At 44.7% G+C, this 23,840-nt stretch overlaps 1 protein-coding gene across 9 annotated transcripts in view; it reads left to right on the top strand.

Annotated features, from left to right (window-relative positions):
* Window positions 1–23,840, top strand: part of Ppfibp2 (PPFIB scaffold protein 2) — a 156,139-nt gene that overhangs the window by 80,709 nt on the left and 51,590 nt on the right. For 4 of the 9 annotated variants that reach the window (XM_087908585.1, XM_048426537.3, XM_087908586.1 and 1 more), the window contains 2 exons: window positions 11,029–11,115; window positions 15,215–15,328. In XM_087908585.1, the coding sequence (XP_087764711.1) occupies window positions 11,029–11,115; window positions 15,215–15,328 (201 nt within the window). Of the gene's footprint in view, window positions 1–11,028; window positions 11,116–14,825; window positions 14,966–15,214; window positions 15,329–21,315; window positions 21,467–22,738; window positions 22,896–23,840 lie in introns of those variants that run through there. The other 5 variants (XM_085692854.2, XM_085692861.2, XM_085692859.2 and 2 more) reach the window with 4 other exon arrangements.

Genomic DNA, 23,840 nt, shown 5'->3' with positions numbered 1-23,840 from the left:
GAATTCAGAATGTCTAAAGGGATAGTGATTAATCAAGTTCTCAAAGACAGCCTGTCTGCCTTGGGAAGGCTGTTTGCAAGGGTGTTGTTGTTCCCCAAGAAGTCCTTTATAGCTTTCAGATTTAATCCTGGAAGTGGGACCTCCCCTCTTCTGCCTTTTGAAGGTAAAAAGTTATTCATCTCTTCCCCATGGCCTTGCTATTGCTGTACACATATTACTTTCTCTGATACTATTTATTATACCTGCTAAGATGCTTTGTAATATCTTAGTCATTGAATAAATGCATGAGTGAAGTGTGATGACGCAAATGTTGGTTAACCAAGAAGCTATTTAATTCATTACTGTGGACTCTGCTGAGTTTCCTAAAGGTGGATATTTAGATCCCTGGATGATGAGAAGCTGTCCAGCAACACTTAACCTCCCAGTGTATATAACTGAAAGCTAATGGAGGAGGGTAGAAGGGTCAAGGTTAGGATAGATCTCCCTGCTGGACTCATGGTAGCTAGAGCGGCTTTCATTCTCTGTTCACATTGCAGTTAACTCTGGACCAATGATAAGAAAGTAGGTTGTCTTGACTGTTCTTTGCTTAGACAAAGTAGAGCTTGTCTTGAGAGTAGATGCGTTTATAATTTCCAGGAAGCCAAGGAATGTAGGGGACATTTTCCCATGTGTAGGCATTCCCGACACTCACACTGTTTGCTGACCTTGGTAATTGGTAATTGCCTTTATTGTTCTACTTATGTGTTTTACATTTCTACTCCTCCAACACCTCCTGTGTACCTTTGCTTGCTCTCAAACTCATGATCGTTTTTCTTTATTATTGTGTTCTCGTTCTCTCTCTCTCTCTCTCTCTCTCTCTCTCTCTCTCTCTCTCCCCCCCCCAACCTGCTGAGCCTGTTGTCCATATGTATGTATGTTTAGAGTTGACTGCTTGGGGACCTATGAGGGAGACTCATCTCTGGAGAAGACTAATTCTCCTCCTCTTACTAGCCATTAATTGCTGCCTGTCATGTAAGGGTGGATCTTGTAGGATTTCCCCCACTCACATTGAGATGTCAACTGGTGTTGCTCTTGATTAGATCTTGTTTGGCAGCTGCATAGTTAAGATTTTATGGGTCCAGCTCCCTGTCATATGTAGCAGAGTCTGTCTCTTAGCAGATGTCTTGGTCCCCTGGCTCTTGCATTCTTTCAACTCCTTCTTCTGTGTTCCTTGAGCTTGGGGATGATTGTTCTTTGCTCCTTGGACAGTTGTGGATTTCTCTGCTTGCTGTATAAAGAAGTTTCTTTGATAAAAGATGAGAGCTTCATCTTTCTTTTCTTTCTTTCTTTCTTTCTTTCTTTCTTTCTTTCTTTCTTTCTTTCTTCTTTTGGTTTTTCGAGACTAGGTTTCTCTGTGTAGCTCTGGTGCCTGTCCTAGAACTAGCTCTTGTAGACCAGGCTAGCCTCAAACTCACAGAGATCTGCCTGTCTCTGCCTCTCAAGTGCTGGGATTAAAGGTGTGCGCCACCACCGCCCAGCTGAGAACTGTTCTTATCTATGGACATAAGGTTAGGCTTTTTCGATGTAGTTGGGGATTATATTGGTTTAGGAAATTGACAGTAGTGTGTTTTCCTTTTGATTCCATGGCGTCAGAAGCTACAAACAGTTGGCCAGGTTTCGGTACCAAGCAGGCATTCCCCAAGGCCTGTATTTTTTGTTTTTAAAGGCTTGCATGGAGTGGTTGTATTTGGTACCTTTCTTTATGTTTTCTCCGACAAAACACCTCTTATAAGTAATTTAAGGATGGAAGGATTTCTCTTGACTCACAGTTTGAGGGTGCAATCCTTTTTGGCAGGGAAGGTATGGCAGCAGGAGAATGATGTAGCTGGTTGAAGCAGAGAGAGATGAATACAGTTTATAATGATTCAGCAATTGGCAACATCTACTCATAAAGGCCTGAATTTGGGGGTGCTAGGGAGATGGCTCAGTGGATAGTCAGGCTTTCGATGAAAGCTTGAGGACTTGAGATCAAGTTCCGAGAACTGACATAAAAAGTCACTTTCTACTTCCTATTCTGTCTGGGACCCGAGTCAGGAATAGTGCTACCCGCAGTAAAGGTGGGTCTTTCTTCCTGAGGTAAGCCAATCTGGAAACTCCTTCACAGACATGCTAGGTTTGTCTCTAAAGAAATTCTGTGTGCTGTGGCATTGATCGTATTAACCATTCCAGTGGTGCTTTTGAGCTTTGGCTATAGTTGTAGTGGCTTTGACATTTCTGCCAAAGCCCTGTGCCTAGTAGTTGTGGCTCACAGAAGTTTGGTCTTTGGAATTTGACAAACCTTCGTGTCTATGCAGATTGGAGATAATAACTTTTTTCTTTTACTTTCACATTCTTCTAAAAGCACAAGTTATCTAAGTGGCTAATGAAAGAATCAAGCACAGTAGTACCTGCTTGTAATTCCAGCACTCGGGAAGATGAGGTAGAGGATCAGAAGTTCAAGGGCAAACTAGGACTATACAGCAAGACTTTATCGCAATAAAGAGAAAAAAAGCATTTCAAGAAATTGTCCAATGTGGTGTACTCAGAATCTCAGCATATTTACAGGCAAGTGTTTTGATATAAGTCAATATAGTCTGACCAGTTGGAACAACGTGTGCTCTATAACAAAGATCTTGGAACTGGAATCCAGGGCTTATAAAACGTACTGAAGGAAGTGGGACTCTATCTTGCTAAGCCTACAGATCTTGAAGCTTCATCAAGACAGGATGACAGATATGCTCTGACAACCTTAAAGCATTAGCTTTGAGAAGCAGTTCTTAGCTATGAAAGCAGCATGAAAGCCAGAGCTATTGTTAGGGGGTGTATCTTAGGGTTTCCCCACACTTCTTAGTGTTTTCCTATAAGCCAATGATACTTCATTATGGTGTTTTCCTTGCTCCATTTGATCTCGAACCTACTCTGTCACCAAGTTCAGTCAAGTTCAGCACTGACAATAGTCTCCTGGATGTGTCATCAAGGAATGATAAAGAACTGCTCTCACCCAGCATCTCTGAGAATGGACCACAGTATGTTTCTAATGAAGACCGTACTCTCCAGTAGACACTGGACAGGTTATGCCAGTCACGTCCTGGGGGTTCTGTTTCACCCCAGCCATGTCATCAAACACTCAAATGCCATCTAGAACTCCATGAAGAGCTGTGTATAAGTAGCTATCCCTTCCTTGATCAAGATCCAAGGGAGGGCAGACGAGGAATGAGAAAATACCATAGAATCTGATGAGCCACTGTGGTTTAGTGATGGCTTTTAAGAGGCTGCTGGAGGTGGATTTAGCTGGCCTAATGTCTAAATTGGAACAGAGTATTTTGGAAATGTGTATGTGCACCTGGAGGCTAGAAGATGATGGTGTTAGATGTCATGCGCGCTCTCTCTCTCTCTCTCTCTCTCTCTCTCTCTCTCTCTCTCTCTCTCTCATTTATCCACCTTATTCCCTTGAGGTGGCATCCTCACTGAACCTGGAGCTCATGGAGTTTTGTCTAGGTTGGTAGCCAGCAAGCTCCAACAATGCTCCTGCCTCCACTTCTCTCCTGCCTCTCAGAGCTGGGATTATGGGCATGTGCTCAGCCTTGCCTGCCTTTTTATATGAGTTCTGCGGGTTTGATCTCAGGATCTCATGTTTTCAAGGAAAGCTGGATTTACCCACTGACCCATCCCTCAGCCCCTCAAATGTGGGCTTTTCTGAATATTGAAATTTTGCTGTCTTCATTATAAATATGTGTGTAGCACAGAGTACTTAGAGTGCACAGCAAATTGTTTGTAAAGAGGAAAAACTTGCAGTCATGAAAATCTGACTCAAACCACAGGCACCTTTTCGGGGCAGTGGAAAAGTGAACATGTCTTCAGCTTCATGCCGTGCCAAAGACGTGAGTCCAGTCCTGTTGGCCAGCAGCGCAGTTTGTGTGGTCAGTCAGGCTCTTCTGATTTCCTTTCCAGCCTTTGGTTATTGTTCCTGTGGGTTGTTTGCACAGATCTTTGTAGATACTTCTTAGATGTCCTGATGAGAAATACTGCCTCTTGTTCTCTTGACCAAAATGGGGCTTAATTAAAACTCTCAGGAGTGGGAATTAACTGCTTCTTCTAACTGAACCTTGGTCTCTGGGCTTAGACAAAGCCATTTAAATGATTTCCATATTCTTTTGAGCATTCAAAGGCTGTTTATAACATGGAGGAATTACTAAAGCACCCTGCTTTAAAAAGCACTCTGTACTTTTAGTCCCACACATTTTTATGTATGCAGACCTAGCTGGCCCCCACCGCTGCTGCTCTATGAGCATTTTTTTATAAATGAATGAACTGGATGCTTGAGATGAGGTGGTCTCCCTGAGATGGCAGCCTGGCTCTTTTCGATTTGTACTCTGACAGCTTACAGGGATGCTGTAGAAACCTATAAACGAATATTGAAGCCTCCAGCAACTTATGAGGCTTCCTCTGCCTTAAGGTCTAGTTGCATAATGAATGGGGCCCAGAGAGCCTGTAGTTTTGAGTCTCCCAGGCCCCAGCCCTGTGTACAGCTGTGTAGGACTTAGAAATTCTTTCAGCATAGCCTCTTAAATAGGTAGGCTTATATTCTTATTTACCTGACATTGTATGTATTTCATTTCATCTTTACCTTTTGGACTTCAGTTTTTGTTTATTTTATGTCTTCTTTTTATATTTTTTCTTTATCCCACTCCACCCTAGTACATGCCCCTGGGTCAGTTTATTCTTGTCCTCATCTCTTGTCTTCACCTTCCTGGAGGCAGACAGGTGGTGGATAGAAAGCCATCCATTCCCCACAAAAGAGACTCACTGCCCTTTTAATCCCAGTATATCCCACACAGACACACCCTGAGCCACACATTAGCCCTTGATATGATAATCTTGGTATCCTGGTTTTAAAACTACAGTGGGTTTAGAACTGACTGCCTGGTTTTAAAAATTGCCAGCCTAAGCAAATTAAACAAGGGAAGGCAGAATTCCTTTGTAATTCAGTACTATATGCAAATTGCAAAAATTCTTTCCTATGAATCTGTTTCCAGAGGAATAAACTTCGGTGATCATGTTGAGACAGATGCATTAGCCAAGACTTTTTGTTCACAAGTAGCAGAAACTCAGTTTGATTGAGCCCAAGCCTGGACTCATAGGATTAACACGAAGGGTCAGTATATGTCTCTGATTTTTACAGCATAGACCAGGAAAGAAGATACCATCCTGGTTTTGGGATGCTTCCATTCATTCAGTCATATTCTCTCTCTCTCTCTCTCTCTCTCTCTCTCTCTCTCTCCCCTCCCCCTCTCTACCTACTTCCCTCCCTTCCTTCCTCTCCTTTCTTTTTTTCCCTCCCTCTTCCCCTCCCTCTTTTTCTTCTCTCTCTTTTCATTATCTCCTCTCTCCCCCTACTTCACTTGCTTCCTCCCTTCCTTTTCTTTTGTGTGTGTTCATTTTATCGCTCATGATTCTTGGCTACAGTAGAGGTGATGATCTTGGCCCATTGTGGACAAGGGATGATTCCATTAAGGCAGAGTTGAGAAGGATCCTCCGCCAAGAGTAATTAATTCAAGCTTTCTTCATTTCTCTCCCTTAGCAAAACAACAAGGGGGAAGTTGAATAATCTGGGGTTCTCACATGTGTAAGGTTTCTTTTTGGAGACCTGAGTATCTCCTGATAGGCTCATCACCAACTAAATTGCAGTGTCCTGCAAGATGTAGGAAGCTGTTTTATTTCTTGAGCCTACCTTCAACTTCAAGCTTTCCGTGCAGGAGGAACTTATCCAGAGAAAATACTTGGGAGCTGGAGAGGTAGCTCAGTGGTTAAGAACACACGCTCCTGCAGATGACCTGTTTGATTCCTAGCACCTACCTGGCAGTTCATGACTGTCTGTAACTCCAATTCTAGGGTACCTTGATACCCTCTTCTGATCTCCATAGACACCAGGCACACATGGCGCGTAGACATACAAACAAATAGAATACTCATACACATAAAAAGTAGATAAATTAAACAGATAATTCTTTTTTAAAAATGGTAAATATCTTAAAGCCCAAGGGAGAGATGTGAGGGTTTTAATGGTAGCATGCTAGGTCGGTATTCTTCTGTAGGTCCAAACTTCACTTTATCCAGATACTACTCTTGCTGGATCTTTTTCCGAGACAGGGTTTTTCTGTAGCTTTGGAGCCTGTTCTGGAATTAGCTCTTGTAGACCAGGCTGACCTCGAATTCACAGAGATCCACCAGCCTCTGTTTCCCGAGTGCTGGGATTAAAGGCGTACGCCACCACAACCTGACTTTCCTGCTGGACCCTGATGACCAGTCACGTCTCTCTTAGACACACCAGGCTTCCCTCCATCCCGTGACTGCTCTTCTAATAACTGAAACTGACAAACTCTTAGAATACATCCCAAGATCTCCAACCAAAACCACCGCCCATGGCACTACATTTTCATAAAGCCTTCATACTGGTGTTTAAACAGTCCACCCCTAGGCTATTGATTTATTCAAGCTATGTGCTTGTTAGGCCTGCTCAGCTCCAGTGGTGGCAGCTAGTCCTATGGAAAATGAGATGACCTTTGAGTCAAGGAAACATGTTATTCCTATTCCCAGGACTTTGGAATATGACTCCCAAGGCTTAGGGAAGGTGTTGGAATGACAACTCTTGTTCTTGTTTTGTAATTCACCTCCAAGAGATTTGAGAGTTTTTTTGTTTTCTGAAAGATTTTTAAGATTGTATTTTATGTGTGTATGTGTGAGTGTCTGCACCTAAGCCTGTATACCCCATGAGTGAAGATGCCCATGGAGGCCAGAAACGGGTGGCAGAGCTCCTGGATCTGCAGTTACAAGAGGTAGTACTGAGTCTTTTACTTTTGGTGCAGGTAACTGACCCTGGGTTCTCTGCAAGAGCAGTCATTTCTCTTACCCCCCCAGCCTCTCCAGCCCCTGGGATTGGAATTTTAAAGGACGGAGTCCAGCCTTTACCCTGTCTTTGGAGAGTCATGCTTCGAAAGGGACAAATGTGATTTGTCTCTAAAAGTTCTTGACCAACATACAAGAAATCTTTAGAGACCCTGCACACCTTGTTCCAATTCACTTGAGTGATATGAGGGAGGTAGTATGTTTCACCGTGGAATCTCTTAGTTAGAATGCAAGGGATATAGCAATGTTCTTCCACAGTCCAGGTTCATACAGAACACATGCTTCCCCTTTCTCCAATACTTTTAGGTAACTGCCTTGACTTAGAGTGCTGAAATAGTTTTAACCATTGACATCTATTTGTCTGTCTGTCTATCATCCATCCATCCATCCTTCCTTCTAGTGTGCACATACCATGGTACACACGAGAGAGCAAAGGACAACTTTCAAGAGTCAGTATTCTTATATTTTACCATGTGGATCCACATGGTCTTGGCAGCGAGAACTTGTACCTCCTGAGCTACCTTGTCAGCCCAAGAAAAAAATCTCTTTTAAGAAACTCAACTATTAGGCTGAAGTCCCATTGTCCTTTATCTCATCTCTGACCTTCCCCTAGAAGAAAATACTACTAAAGGCTATGAGGTAACCTTATGGAAACCCCTGTTTTTCCACACATATGTAAACAGCTTTGGAATTGTGTTGCATTTCATCGTCATGCTGTGGGCCACTTTTGTGTCGTGCTTTTCCCACGACCCATCTTGTATTTCTATGCTAGGCATAAATAAGAGCCTCGAGTTTTAAGGCAAGTAAGTGGTCCAAATTATGAACAAGCCATCTTTTGTTTAAGTATTCCCTTAGAGATATTTTCCAACTGTGAGCACAGTGCACAAAACAATACAAAAACTACATTTTATAGTAGAGCTGTCCCTGAATTAATCCCAAACAACAGAAAGCATAGTAATTTGCTACATAGTAACTTGAGCATATGATTTACCTGCTCCATAGCTCTTTATCTGTAAAATGGGAACAGAAGTAACACTCTTTACGAGGTGATGGGAAGAAGCAGAAGAAGGGCTGTATGTAAAGGGCTCTGTGTAGCTCCTGGCTTCTGTTGAATGCTGTGTGCTGAGAGTGCTGTGCTCGGACAAGGCTGTGCTGCTCTCACAGAAGTGCCGTGACCTTTGCTGTGTGTGTTATCCTTCCAACTATTTTGTAAGCATCCCAGGAAAGCAATGAGTTTTACTGAACTCTGTTTACGGTGTCATCATAGATGCGGTTTATCCCAGTATACAAAGTCTCTCTGTGAATAAGTAGACCTCTCCTAGGTAGTCAGTTTGATTTTCTAAACAGACTTATCTGCCAGGATCTCACTACACAGCCCAGGCTGACCTCATATGATCCTCCTTCCTTCGCATGCTAGCCTTCTGTGTGTTCATCTTTGACACATTGTGATTCTTCCACTTGCTGCTAGAATGGAGCCTGCACCATCAGCCTTTCCTACTGTGTCCTGTGAGCTCTGTGTCAGGAACTTTCTGTTTGAACTTAGGACTCTAAGTTATTTTCTTACCGTGGCTTTTGGGTCAGTAATACAAATGGCTGCTACAGTGAGTGACTGTGGGACTGGTTTGAATGAGTTTTGTTACCAGCTCAGGTGGCAGGTACTGTGCCTAGAAACCACCAGAGGCCCAGCTGGAAGGGTAACTGTGGAAGAACCACCTGTATGAGAATGGCCTGCATGGGTGTCCTAGGTCTCCCAACTGTCAGGGGTCAGAGTTCAGGCATGGCACCAGTGGTGCAAACACAGTGTGAGAGAGTAGGAGCTTCTACTACTTATGGTCAGGCGGAGAGAATGAGGCAGGACCTGGGCTCCATGCAATTAATTGGTTTCCCATAAGAAGTCTTAATTGGCGGATTTAAAGAGAGTAGATGTTAGATCCCCCCCTCCCAAAGAGATAGCAGCCACCTTAAGTTTGTTTGTCAGGTGTCTGCAGGAAGTGGTGGGAAAGGAGAGAGGCTTATGAGTTATCACTGCTCTCCCAGTAGGAGCCGTTCTGGTTTGGTAGAGCTCTGCCAACTCTCAGTGGTGATTGAACCTTTGACTGCACCTTGCTATGGGAAAGTAAGACTTGCATTCAGAAACAAGAGTTACGGCAGGGCCTGGTGAGACAGGCCTGTGGTCCCAGTACTGGGAGGCTCAGGAAGGACTGCTGTGAATTCAAGGCCAGCTTGGGCTACACAGTGAGATACATGGCGAAACCCTATCTCACATAAGACAAAAATTCTGTTGCAAAGGGAAAATAAAATTGTAGCAGTCACTGTAAGGGCGGGCTACACATAACTAAATACAGCACAGTGGCTATGGGGACTTGCCAGAGTCTTGTGACCAGATCCACCCTTTAGTCCTTGGCCTTCTCCACCTTCCTGTAGAACAAGTTGTGACTCTATGGCTGGACAGTGTCATTTATAAATAATGGTGATTTTGACTTTGGAATCAGACATCACTGACATTTGGGAGACCGGCTGCTTTCCTCTCTGTCTTCTGAAAATGGCCACCCACTGTGAGTCCTTCAGCAGGAGAATGTGCCCTGCTCCTAAGAGCTGTCTTCTCACCGGTTCAGGAAAACAAATGTTCGCTGTGACCCACCTCTGGATGCTAGGGGCAAGTCTGCCCCGTGGGAGAGCCTGGGTATTAACCACTCTCGCAGCAGTAAACTGCCATCCACAAAGGAGCCATTGGTGATTGTGAAGGCTCTTTGTCTGTGGCATGAAAGGGATTCCGTCAGTGTTTAGGTGGTGCAGGCTTGAGCTGAACTGGAAGGAAAGGCAGTGGTGTCACCAGGTGCCAAGAGCCATCTCAACTGTGCCTGGTCCAGCTGTCTGGGAAATGCCCTAGGCTCACCCACTTACTGTCCCTTCAGCCGAAACCCAGTGCTCTCTCTAGTCAGGCTCCATTTTATAGGACGCTTAGCTGTTGTAGATGGGAGTGAGTCTGTCGCTTGTCCATCACCTGGGATGAAGGGCAGAGGAGGTGCTTTTCCCCACAGACAGGTCTGAGAGCGTGTTCTGGTAGTTGCAACGTGGGGAGATAAGCTTCATGATAAGATGGGACAACCCTGGACTTTTCTGAATTGCCCGTTTGCACAACTGTTCTTTTCTCTGGATAAACACCTCCCTCAGGAATTGATCATTGACACTGGTCAAGTCCAGATTATCAGGATAACAGCTTTCCTACTGAGCAATGAGATCTTCTCTTTGATGCAGGCAACCCTCTGCATGGCTGCTGTGGATCCCTGGTTTCAGCCTTTGGGATGGAGGAAGGGAGCACCGATGGGTTGGGAGCCAGCTTTGTGCCATTAGGAGCTCTTACCCCACTCCCTGCCAAATCAGGTTAGGGAAGGGCAGTTTGTAGGTCTGTCCTCTGCCACTTCGCACCTCCTCTCTTTTCTTTCTAGTTTCTAGTTCTTCCCATTTATCCTTTCCCGTTTCACTCATTGAGATCCCCTCGGTATTATTTGCTTAGATTCCGCTCACAGTTGTGTCACTGAAGCTTACCGCTCTCAGCATAAGCACTGCAGAAACATGCTCTTGTCATGGCTGGGTTTGGAGTGGACCTTCCGACTGGTTTTCTCAGGTCTCTCTTTGACTGTTTAGGATGTAAACCTGCAGAACTCTAGCAGGAAAGTGTGAGGATTCCAAGGTTTTCATCCCATTTTTCCACACGTGCATGCTTGACAAGTGGTGCTCACTGCAGTCTCCTTCCAGAGCAGACACTTCATAGGCTAGGCCTCCAGCTGAACCAGACCCAGCATGCCTGGCTCATCAGGTCAAGCCCTGCTGCTTGGTTGGAAGCTCTTTTGAGGCCCTTCCAGCCAAGGGTGAGGTCATCGGGGGTGGTTTCACCATCTTGTAGGACACACCTTGTTGTGGCATGTGGTCTGGGCCTCTTCTGGGCTGTCTCGAAATCAGGTTTCCTGTTTTTGGGGTTGGTTTTGCACATAGCATTGCCGAAACTGTCCTTATAAGTGGCACACATTGTTGCATTGATTGGGAAGTGGTCAGTGCTTTTCTAGCCCTTTAAATGTGTTCTTTTCCCCTCTTCAATCCCAGGTCAATCACCACAGTGCTGCTAGTAATGAAACCTATCAGGAACGCCTGGCACGGCTAGAAGGAGATAAAGAGTCCCTCATACTACAGGTGAGTCCTCTTGCTCCCTAGCTTCCCCAGGAAAGAGAGGACTCCCCAGGAGGAATCCTCTGTTGGAAAGTGTTGTTAGTCTGTGAATCCTTCATTTATCTTGTGCTGCTAAGCATCTCGCTTTGCAGCCTATAAGCCCTGTGGACAGGTTGAGACTGGGTGCTAGCAATGAACAAACTGGGCCCAGTTATCTGGGAGCCTGTAAGTCTGCTAGAGGAGATGAGTGTATCCTTTGTCACTAATAAAATTGAGCCCTGAGTGACACAGCCTCAGGGAGCATGCTAATGGAATCTGGTCCATGACTCTGAACCTGGATCCAGACAGATCACTTGAATGCCAGATCCCCTGCTCTGGTAGCATGGGCTAGGCCTTTGCTGGCTCTCTTGCTCTAGGAGAAGAGTGGAGCTTTGAAACTTTTCGTAGAGAAAGGACACCAAAGCAGCCTCTCACTTCAAAAGTCATTGTTCCTTGGTAGGACATCACATTGCGCGTTCTTCTAGAGAGCCTGCATTGCAGCAGAAGGAGCTCTTTGCTGAGTTATCCCCCAAATGCACCAATACGTTTAGCAAGCAGGTATTCAGGGTCTCCTCTGCATTGCATACAAATCGACAGTTTGGAGAATGTAGAGATCAGTGTCCTAATTTCAGCTTCTTAAAAAGCTTGCAGTATTAAGAATAATCCTTAAGGAGGTGAAGGCTGGAATGCAGGTTTTAGAGTGCTTGCCTATATGCATGAAGTCCTTGAATTCCATCCCCAGTGCACTGGGATGGTGCACACCTGTAATCTCTGTGTTTGGGAGGCGGAAAAAGGAGGTCCAGAAATTCAAAACCACATAGTTGGTTAGAGGATAGCCATATGAGACACCCCCCCCCCCCCCACTACACATACACCAATTGTGCTGAAATGGAGGAAGTGTAGGAAGGGGACGTTGAGGTCTGATGTTGGCCCCAAGGTTTGGAGCACTAGGTAGGGATTGTGAATGAGATGGCAGGATGCGTATTTCTTTTTCTTTTTTTTCTTTTGTAAACTTCAGATTAATCAGTTCTTTCAGAAGCTAGAAATTCTGAGAATTTCACTAAGCAGATTAGGTTAGCATCTGTCCTTTGGTTGTGCCTCTCTTAACTCCAGTAAATGATTGAGTTCATACCAAACATAATTTGTAGCCTACTTTTATTCTTTCATTTGCTTCATTGACTTTTTTCTTCCTTTCTTTTTTTAAATGGTGTTTGTCTGCATATATGACTGTGTGAGAGTGTTGGATCATCCAGAACTGGAGTTACAGACAGTTGTGAGCTGCTATGTAGGTGCTGGGAATTGAACCCAGGTGCTCTGGTAAAGCTCTTGCCACTGAACAATCTCTCTAGCCCCTTCAATGACTTTTTAAATAATTAAATCATTATAAAGTAACTGAATATTTGGTTTGTCGGATGCTGGTTTTAGATCCTGTGGGTATGTCAGTAAATAAAATGGAGGAGGGGGGAGAAAATCCAAACCAATACTTAAAATATTTCTGGTAGTGATAAGTACCATGGAGAAAAATAAATTCAGATAAGCAGTGTACAGACAGGAGCTCGCTGGCAGAAGGGAGATAGGGTGTAAATCATGGATACCTGCAGGAGTGCATTCCGGGCAAAGGAGGTGATCAGTCCAGCCCATCAACAGAGATGGAATGTCCTTGATGTGTGGGCAGAACAGCAAGGGGCTGTTGTGGCTGGAGTCCCTGGAAAGAAGGGGTGGAAGCCCCCTTGGAAGGCGTCGCTGGAGCCTGTTTTTATAACACAGGTCCTTGAACAGTGTAGAATTTGAGACTTCATCCCCAAGACATGATTCATGAAATGATAGTCCACTTTAGAACTGCATAGCAAACAGTATGAAACTGCAGACTTTTGAGGCAGGACCCTTCACGATTGGAACAACACATAGCTATTTAGATGGGATTACAGTTAATAAAGAAGTCCCATGTAAAGAAGCTTCCTTTCACAGCCATTTCTGTTCTTACCACGTTCTTGACTAACCCCTGTTGAAATAATCTGAACACAGTTGAGGAGCTGGTGACTAATAAAGGTGAAAGTTGACCCTCATGTTGTCTGTTCTGCCAGGAGCAGTGTGCAAATCATTTACAACTTCTATCTCCTGCCCTGTTCAGCAGTGCCCTGTGGAGCTGGTTCTGCGATTCTCAGCAGGGCATGGCCACTTGCATAATCTGCACAGTAGTTGAGTCAGACTGAATGAGTTGAAGCCCTTAACCCAGAATACATTTTCCTGGGTCTCTTTGTAGAAGAACAAGATTAGTTTCTGTCCCCTCCCAGTTCCTAAAGTTATGTTTAATATAGGGCTCAAAGTATTTGTTCGTAAAGAATGAAGATAGAATTCTGAAATTTAGTGCCATCTCTATACCTCCTGAGTCACATGGCATTGACCTCAGGCTCAGAAGACCCTGAAGCCCTTTGTCTTTGGCATTCTGTACACCTGACCTGTTGCCTGTACTGCTCCACAGACTCCCAGCACATGATATCTAAGAATGGTACAGCTTTATAAGTTTTAATTCTTGTAGTGGCACCAACTATAAAACACCTTCCCATAACAGAAACCCTGAATCCCAGGAAACACAACCATTCCCCAGAACTCGACTCTCCTGAATGTGTAGTTCATTACCAGTTGAAAAGACATTTGCTATTGATAGTATTCAGGAACAAGGATCAAAACCAAATAAAGACATGTGACTAGAGAGATGCCTCAGCAGTGCATTGATTTTTCTTCCAGAGGACCTGGGTTCGATTCCCAGCACCCACATGGCCACTAACAGCTCAAGTTCCCAGGGTATCTGACACCCCCTGATGTCAGTGTGTCTTCTGTGGGCATTGAACACACACACATGCAGACAAAACAGCCATACATATAAGAATAAGCAATATTAACAGTAACACACACACACACGTGTTGTTTAAATGTTTAAATGGGCCTAGTTGGTGGGAGGAGCCCATCTTTGGATTATTGGAATGTCAGCACACAGCGCACCCCTGCATCAGCTTTAAGAGTGTTTCAATCATTCACTCCTTATTTGGGTCTAGAAGTACAATATGTAAAGTTGATAGGTTCATTTAAATGTGTGCCTTCATGAAAAGGAATTTTCTATCTCATAAATTCATTTAAACACTCAAATGAATGTATATTAACTTCTTCATGCTTTATTGATTATTACAGAATGAGACATTAATTAGAATAACCTATGTATAAATGACCACCGTATCTTCAACCAAGAAGATCATGATTTACTATTCATTAATTACTTGAGTTTTGGAAGGTCTCCTGTTCTCTTTTGTTTTCCTGTATGGAACTGTTTCATAATAAAACATAGAAAGGATCCTAGGGATCAGTTGGCTAATAGAGAAGGCTACTAAAATAGCCTTATAGCTATATAAAATATGTATATAGGGCACAAAGCAACTTTGTGTAAATATAGTTTTCTTAGTATTTCCACAGACAATCTCAGGGTTCTTCAGAAAAATGACTTCTTTCTTCCATGTGTGTGCAGTGTGGCTTTTGTGTTGTATGACTTAAGAGTCATGTTTTGGCCTGTAGAGCACAGAAACCTTTCTGGAGCCAAGTTTTGTCAGTGCTAATACATGCCCTTTGCGTCCCACATTCCTTAATTACTTCCAAACGCTCACTTGATAGGTGAGCAGTCCCCACACCCGTGTGAGAGAAGTAAGGTCATTGGTTGGTTTCCATAAAGGTTTGGATTGCTCTTCCCCATGAGGTGGCAGAGCCCTGGCAAGGGCTGAGATATGCCCCACTAGAGGAATAAGGAGCAGGAGTCCAGCACAGAGGCAGCTCTCATGACTCTTGGGTAGGTGCCTTCCTCTCAAGTCTGTTAAGAGCAGGAAATGTGACCAAGGCATTTAGGCAGTGCTAAGATTCCATGGTAAGGTGAGATTCTAACTGGAGTTGCCTTCCTCTGGGATACTGCTTCAACTCACTCACCTAAAGAGAGGCCTTCATCAGCAGGTTGCTTTCACAGCTTACCCACCCCACAGTGGGGACTTCTCGGCCTGACACACAGTCCAGATCCTCCACTATTGTCTATGTTCTACGACAGGTGAGCGTCCTCACAGACCAAGTGGAAGCCCAAGGAGAGAAGATTCGGGACCTTGAAGTGTGTCTGGAAGGACACCAGGTGAAACTCAATGCTGCCGAAGAGATGCTTCAGCAGGTACGGGCAGGTGAAGTGGAGGGCTTTGGACCTGGAGCAGTTCAGGTGTTAAATGCCCCTTTATGGGCTCCTGCTTACTCTCCCATGATGCCTGGAGGTGGGGTTGGCTGTGCACTGTGCAATGTTTAGACAGCGGGTGAAGCCAACCTGAACGTTGAGGGTGCGGTAGGGCGGGGCTGGCCTGTGGGAAATAACTTGTTGGGCTGGTTAGACAGAGTCCCAGGAGTACTTTCTCTCTGCTCGCCACTTCACTTCATCTTATCATCGAAGCTGTCATCTGCCAAGGGGCGGCATCTGGGGTTGCAGAAAGTCAACCTGTCAGCTTGTTTTCTGCCTCTCCCCCACCCTCACTCTAGTCATTCCCTCTGTAGTTTCTTTTGATTAAAAATTATCACCCAAGTGCCATCTTACTGTAATTTAGTAGACATCCCAAAGGAAAGCAATAGTTAGCTGCTTCCTTATCCTTTTGATAGTTCCGGTGTGTGCACACATGATTTGCAAAGTTGTGGTCCCACAGAGGGACAGTCTATTCCTTAAAGTTTGTACACTTCAGTATGATGTGGTGGCTCTTTTCCATTTGAAAAATATAGCGGTGTACCCATCTCCACTATCACAATTTTTTTTTAAGTCAAAATATCAGAATTGACCTAACCATCCTTCATCCTCCCAAAGAATTGTATCATATTGTCAAAAGTAAGTTAGGGCTATTACAAAGGGGTACTAAACTGTCGTAAAAAGTCTTGAAGGTCTGCTGGGCAAACCATTAAACTTTTGATTCAATCTAGTCCTAGATTTCCTCTGCTGAAATTGTCCTTGCCCTTTTAGCTATTTTGAAAATTAAAGCGTGGTGGAAACTTCTGTGTGTGTGCTTTGTAGCTGTTGATGTAATACCTGACATAGGGAAGTCTCACTCTCTATTCAAAGAACAAAAGCCTTTCTCTTAAAATGAATGGGTTTACTTAGATGACTGATTATAATCCTTTCCTCGGAGCTCCACTTCTTTTCTTTCTAACTGTAAGACCAGCCTGTGAACACAGTGTTTGCATTCTACTGTTGGCCTTAGCATAAATGTCATAGTTTCAGGGTGTGTTAGTTTTGTTTGGGTACATTTGAAGGATTTAAGGGAAGAAAAGGTAAATCAGTATCTTGATGAATGTGTCTTTATAAAAACTAGTTGCCAGGTGGTGGTGGCACAAGGCTTTAACCCCAGCAGTCTGGAGGCAGAGGCAGGTGAATCTCTGAGTTCAAGGTCAGTCTGGCATGAGTTCCAGGACAGCCAGGGCTACACAGAGAAATCCTGTCTCGAAAAATAAAACAAAACCCTAGTTGCAGTGGCATGGAAGTTGTAACTAATTTGCTATCTTCTCCTGATTAATAATTACCATGTCCGTGTCTCAGTTTGATTTTGCTTGGATTATATACCATTTTTCTTACTTACAGTTTTTCCTGGGAAATTATGATTAGCAACACGTTCTTTTTAGAAGAAAAAATTAATCTATCTTTTGACTACCTAGAAAAGAAAATAGTCTGATGGGTGAAAGATATCTTTTATGAAACATACGGGGATGGCATTTTCAGGTCTGCCGGAGGTGTGGTTTGGATGCGGGAGGGTAAGGAAGGACCATGACAAGTGCTGTAAACAGTTCAGAGAGACCCTGACGAGCTGAATGTGAATGTGAGTGAGTGCACTAGAATGTCTGACGGCTGACCTTTCAGGAAGGTGGCACCTGGCTAGAAGCCATGCTTAGAGCTTAGAGAATGGCTGCATTGTGGTGCTGGAGTTGTCTGCTTGACTGCTTCCCGCTACAGCAGTGTTCCTGTCTGTTGAGGAGTCTGGCGGGGGCCAGCAGTGCCTCGACAGAGCTTGGCTCACCCATCTGTCAGCATTGTCACTAAGAAAGCGTTTGGGACTTTGAAAAGTCTTAGGTTGATTGGCTTTTGTATCCTGTTTATTCTAATTCTGTGTCGTGTGCGGTGAATGAGGTATCGGGTATTGATTTGCTTATGCAGTAGATGTGATGTCATCCTTCACCTGCTACAAATTGAAGTAAGGGTGGCTCAGCATTTGTCGCTTCTAGAATTTGACTAAGTTCTGTGTCCATAAATTTCAGTATGACCTCTCAGTCTTTTAAAGGTAGCATTTCTTAAAAATTGCATGTTCCTATTGTGAGACACATTTGAGCCTCAGCTCCCCCTAGGTATTTATTGAATCTGGTGGTTTCAGCTCTAGATCTTATGTTCAGCACTATTGCTGTTATGGAATCTGCTTGATGCTGTTTGTGAAGACCCTTGGTTCTTGCCTCACAGTGCTGATACAATGCTGTTTACAGCCGGGGATATGTATATGTCCTGTGAACTAGGGCAGGAAGAGGCTTGCCCATTTTGGCTAAGATATCCTTCGCTGCAGGGCTCTTGGCTTCTGGTGGTTGGAACAAGAATGACTCATGGCCTAAAGGCAGAGAATGGACACAATTGCTTCTTTCTGCCAGCCCAGGAGACCATTCCCATCCTTCCAGACCTGCCCCATCGCTCTGGATGAGGCCTTTCCCTCCAGTGGGGCCTTCCCGGAACCCATTACTTCCCCTGGATGCACTGTTCTAAATAACACTGCGCACTGTCTTTGTGGACCCAATAATGCAAGATAGTCAGTTAGTTGCTGGGCTTTTTTTTCTATTTCTTTTCTTTCTTTTTTTAACATAGAGGTAAAAATTAAAGATTTAAAAATGTTTTAAAAACTTGACACTTATTTCAATTTTGACTTGTCCTGCATGAAATACAGAGTAAGTTACTATGGGTCGTGCCTAGCTTGGAGATCTCTAGCCTACATGTATGCTCTGGACTGTCCTCCATCCACAGGCTGGAATAACACTTGGAGACTGTCTCAGTTACTTAATTACTCAGTTAAGACACCGTGACAAAGGCAATTTATAAAAGAAAGAGTTTATTAGGGGGTTCATATTTCCACAGGGTTAGAGTTTATGATCATCATGTCTGGGAACATGGCAGCAGGCAGGCAGGCAGGCAGGCAGGCAAAATGCTAGAGCAGTATCTTACATCCTCATCCACAGACTTGAGGCAAGTGAATGCTAACTGGGGAATGGTGTAGACTTTTGAACCTCAAAGCCACCATCAATGGCACAACGGCACACCTCCTCTACCAGGATCACATCTCTTAATTCTTCCCAAACAGTTCAAACAACTGGGGACCAAACATCTAAACATGTGTCTGTGGGGGCCATTCTCTTATCTCAGATGCAATGCACATTACCCAAAACCAGGGCTTTGTCTAAGTTCCAGCAATCCCTCTGAGCTGCCTTTCCCGCAGCTGCTGTACCAGCGTCAGGCTCCTTCCAGGAGCCCAGAGGGATGAGGCTCACCTCTCACCCAGCTCATGAGGCAGTTCTCCTCTGACTTCCGCAGACTGTCCCAGCCCAGCCACTGCTCACCACTGATCTGCCTGCTAGCTGGTGCAGCTGAACTGGAACTCATCCAGTCTCCAGGAGAAACCACCTCGCTTGGCAGTAGATAAACCAGAAGTATATAGAGCCAGCACAGGGACAGGTTCACCGAGACTGCAGTACGCCTGAAGATACCTTGGGAAGGAAGGAAGGAGGATGCAAGCTTTCCTGACTTTGTGAAGGCACCACCCTGCTCTGAGAACTAGGGAACAACATCAACACGTTTCAAGCTTCCAGCCTAAACTATAGAACCCCAGGGTTTAGGTGAAGCCTAATGAGGTGTATGACATGACTGGGAGTTAGTGAGCCTGGATGTTGATCTGGGAAGCTCAATACATCTGTTCTTTTTTTTTTCTTTTAATTTATTATTATCATCATCATCATTATTAGTGATGCTGGATCTCAAGCATGCTAGGCAAGCACTACTGCCAGTGAGCTCTGGCTTTCTGGTTTTCTTTCTTGTAGACAATGGGGATGGCAGTCTGGATTCTAAATCATGCATCTCTGCTCTTTCATCATAGGAGACTAACATGATGAGGGAGGGTTATAGTAAATACTGTCCAGAATGCATGGTTGCCGATCCGACCCTCGTTGGACCCAGAGTTTGGTGGAGAGTTCTTCCAAGGCAGCATGGGAGGGAAGGAGTGGGCTGTGCCTGTGAAAGAAAGTGTGTCCTGTTGGGTAAGAAAGCTCCAGAGCAAAACAGGACCAAGACCTCATGACAAAGCCAAAGGCTACGCATGGAGGTGCTTTAATGGCCATGAAGGTGTGTCCTGCTAGTCCAGGACTGTTAGAAACAGACTGTCAAACCAATGGCCAGTGTGCCTGAAGACAACGTGCAAGAGTTAGGAGGCCTGGACACCGGCCCTGCAACTCGTGAAGAAATGGAGATTTTTTTATTTTAATCAGAGAGTATGAAACACAAATGATCTGGCAGGCACATAGATCTGTCTGAGGAGGCTTATAAGGCAGCAAATCATGAGTGAAGAAAATGGGCATTTAAATATTCTCTAAAACCCCTCAGATTTTAAGGCACAAATACCTAGTTTCTTCAAATTTATCTTACTTGATGTTGTATGTCCAGACATACATAGTAGTGTATGTCAACCCACATTGCAGGTGAGGCTGAGAGTTCAAGGAGACTCAGTCAGGCTTGAATGTGGCCAGAGTCAGTTGGAAGACTCTTTTTGTGCAGTGTTCCTCGTGGTCCTAGCTTTGTGGCAAGGCTAGAGTTTTTGGCTGCAAAGGGCAAAGGTACAGGGTTTTACTTTCTTGTTTTTCCACAGCCCGTTCTTTCATTCTGGTTTCAGATTGCCAGGCTGGTTGCAGGCCCCTGATAGTAATTCTCTGGGTCATGTTCCACTCTTAAAGATGGAGGTAATTGCTTCAAGATGTGGCCCTTTAAGGAGAGAATGAGTCAAAAGGCAGATTTCTTTTTTATCAGCTCTAGTCAGGATCTGAGCCTTGGGAAAAAGGAAATGGTTGACTGCTTTGAGACGTTAACTTTCTTTCATCTCTGAGAAAGGAAGTGCTCTTGTGCGGCCGGAAGAAGCTGGCGGTGGCAGTGAAGAGAGAGGGGCAAGTGGTAATTTTGTTCACTCTTTTCTACCAGTCCCTACCAGTTTCACAGCCCTTCACACTAAGTGGAATGACCGTCTGTGCCCCTCCCTCCTCCTTCTTGCCCGCTTTCTTTTAAATTGTAGGCAACCTTGCAGTAGTTAGGAGCAGGAAGTGCAATGCTGCTTGGGAAGCTTCCTCCCCTTACCCTCAGCAGACTGCCCACCTGCTGCTGCCTCCTCCATGTCCATCATGGTAGCTGCAGGACTCTAAGCAGTGCCCAGTGGGGTCCTACCCTGTAGGTCAGGAAGCCTGGGCAGGTTTGTCTCAGCTCCAAACAAGCAGTTTGCATCCAGAGCTGACTCCAGCGCTGGGAGTGACAGCTAGCAACGACACAAGGACGTTTTATTTAGAGAAGACAGAATAAAGGCAGTCAACAAAGAAGATGGGAGAGCAAAATGAATGGCCATGGACATCCGGTACAGGGAAGATGAGGTGACAGCCAGGAGCGTATGCCGATGAATGCCGTGGAGTCTGTAAAAGCCTAGAAGTATAAGTTATGGCTAAAGTTTAGACACTGGATCCTAGAGGAAAAACTGTTTGTGCCCCTTAGGTGAAGGCAGCGGGCAGACTACAGGCAGACAGACATCTTGTTGAGGAGTAAAAGGAAGAGGGGCAGGAGGGAGGGTTCTCTCTCTCATGTGTATGTACATGTGCATGTGTTACACACACAGCTCACATTTACTTATGCAGAGACAGGACCTATGAGTTGGTGGTAACTTTAAAGGCAAGGGAGGCCAGAGGGGAGGCTTCTTTAGAATGTCAGAAATTTGATCATGTTTATAGCCCAAGGAATGAGAGCTGATGGTGAGGACGAGATTAAATGCCGGTCAGAGTGCATGATTGATGGTCCTGTCTCAGACCAGCACAGAGCTTCATGGGAACTCCGTTCAAGGCAGCACAAAGGTGAGGGAGTGGCCAGGTCCCAGTGAATGGGAGTCTATCTGAGTTACTAGGTAGTGGAAGATCAGGGAACGCCAGCAAAGACAGCTGGTTGGCTGCCAAGGTAACTGTGACATTCACCAAGTTGTGCGAGTAAGCCTTGAAGGGCAGAAGTGGTAAGGTCAGTCAAAATGGTACAATTTAGAAAATTTAGTAAGTAGTGCTCTGTCTTTCTGTCTGTTTGTCTGTCTCTCTTTCTCTGTCACTCTCTTCATCTTTCCCTCCCCTATCTCTGTGCTTATGTGTCCATTTCTCTGTCTCTATCTCTCTGTGTCTCTGTCTCTCTTTAACTCTGTGTGTGTGTGTGTATCTGTGACCCTGTCTTTACGTTTGTGTGTGTCTGTCTCTCTGTCTGTGTCTCTCTCTGTGCCCCTGTCTTTACGTTTGTGTGTATGTGTGTATATATATGTTGCTGTGTCTCTGCCTCTGTCTCTCTCTTGGTCTCTCTCTTGCAGGGGTGGGGGGCGCTGCAGGGTCAGCTTAGCCCCATCTGGGTTCCCCTTCACTCAGCCTCTGAGTGCTAAGGTTACAGATAGATGCAAACACTTCCAGCTCTCTGGGATACAAACTAGTTGATGAAAGTGAGAGAGCGTGGTATAAGATGACAGTGCAGTCATGTCAGATTAGCTTTATAATGGGGGTGGGGGGAGAGCGAGAGGGAGGGAGGGAGGAAGGGGGAGAGAGAGAGAGAGAGAGAGAGAGAGAGAGAGAGAGAGAGAGAGAGCATGCATGCGTTTGCGCTCACGCAAGTATGTTTGCTCCCACTAAGACAGGGATTTAATGGAGACAATGAGGTGATAGTGGAAAACTCTGAAAGAAAGAATGTAAGTTCAGTGAAGATAGCAGTTTTTATTGTAGATAGGAGGAGAGTTATTTGACTAGAGGACATTGTGAGGTCTAAAACTTGGAGATTTGGAACAGTCACTGAGAGAAACCACCCAGGGATATGTAAAGTTTTACCAGGCAGTATTGGCAGTTAATTTATAATCAGTTATAATAAGTTTGTATTGAGACCGATGGACACGATTAAATGACTTTCAGTAGCAACGCTCAGGTCATCAGGAATGGAAACAAATATAAACAGATTTGGTTCCATCTGGGCCCTGGTAAACAAAGGCAGTCAGCTCTGGGCCAGGGGCACTGGGGGAGGATTTTTTTGGTGTAGATATAAATACAAATGAAATGACAAACCTCGAAGTATAGAGCAGCTAGGGGAACAAATATTGCTAAAGAAAGTTGATAGACCAGGAAAACATGGAGTTACTAAGTAACCAGTGGACACAGAAGAAGAAATTCTAGGTTGAGGGAGCAAGAGGGATAACTGAAAAAGGTCAGACAAGAGAACGTAAGAGGTGAGAACTCTGGAGACAAAGCAAACATACTCTGGGTGCAGATCAGGACCTAGCTGTTACCCTGCCGCTGAGAAGCAAAGCCCTCAGGAGCTGAGGTCGGTGTGAAGCTGAAGAGAAGGCCTGCAAGCAGATACAGGCCAGAACGGTTGGTCATTCACAAGGATGCTGAAGCTGCTGAGGAGACGCAGATCACCTAATGTAGGTAGCAAAGCCATTGATCAAAAGATGAATGCCTGGGGAGTGGGAACTGCCTTGCTTCTGGGTGTTTGGGAGACTGTGCTGTAACTGAACAGTGCTGCCGTGGGATACGTGTGGACGGCTGATGGGAACAGACAGTGGTTTGCAGGCAGGCCTGGGGTGGCAGATGGTTATTCCATAAGTTGGGTTGGTGGGGTCAGAGTGTTCTTTATCTGAGAGACTGGGGAGAGGGAAATATACCATATCAGATACAACTGCTGTGCGTGTTGGAAGGCGAAGCATTGAGATTGCAAGATAGCTAATGCCTGTTAAGTTATGCACTTTAGAGAACTGATTCCTAATAGTGGCCACAGATATCACTGGGTTTTAAGATGCAGAAACTGAGCTGGGTTGGCTTAAATTTGTTGAAGACTGCCTCATCTCCCCCGCCCCCAACAACCATCAACATTAAAATTCTATATTCTAAACCATGCAGTGGTGGTGCATGCCTTTAATCCCAGCACTTGGGAGGCAGAGGCAGGCAGATCTCAGTGAGTTTCAAGGCTTGCCTGGTGTACAAAGTGACTTCCAGGACAGCCAGGACTGACTGTTACACAGAGAAACCCTGTCTTGAAAAGCCAAACAAATAAACAAAAAGCAACAAAATTCCATTTGTTTTTTTGGTCTTTTTATTAGTCTATATTAATTGTATATAATGAGTCTCATGGTATCTTCACTCATGTATATAACGTAATTTGATCATATCCCCCCATTACCCTCTCTAGTCCCACTTCTGATCCCTTTCTTATCAACTTGTGCTTTCATGTCTGTTTTTATGATCAAGTTTTTCAAAAACTTTTCATACAAGTATATACTGTAGTCCAGCGAATCTCCCCATACCCTTCCTATTGCTGCAGCGTCTGTAATTCCCCCTTTCCTCCACACCATTTCAGTTGTCTGTCACAT

The sequence above is a fragment of the Myodes glareolus genome, chromosome 7 (assembly GCF_982192425.1).
Source record: "Myodes glareolus chromosome 7, mMyoGla1.1, whole genome shotgun sequence".
Lineage (NCBI taxonomy): Eukaryota > Metazoa > Chordata > Mammalia > Rodentia > Cricetidae > Myodes > Myodes glareolus.
The sequence above is the reverse complement of the archived record's forward strand: the minus strand, read 5'-3'. Positions and strand labels throughout refer to the sequence as shown.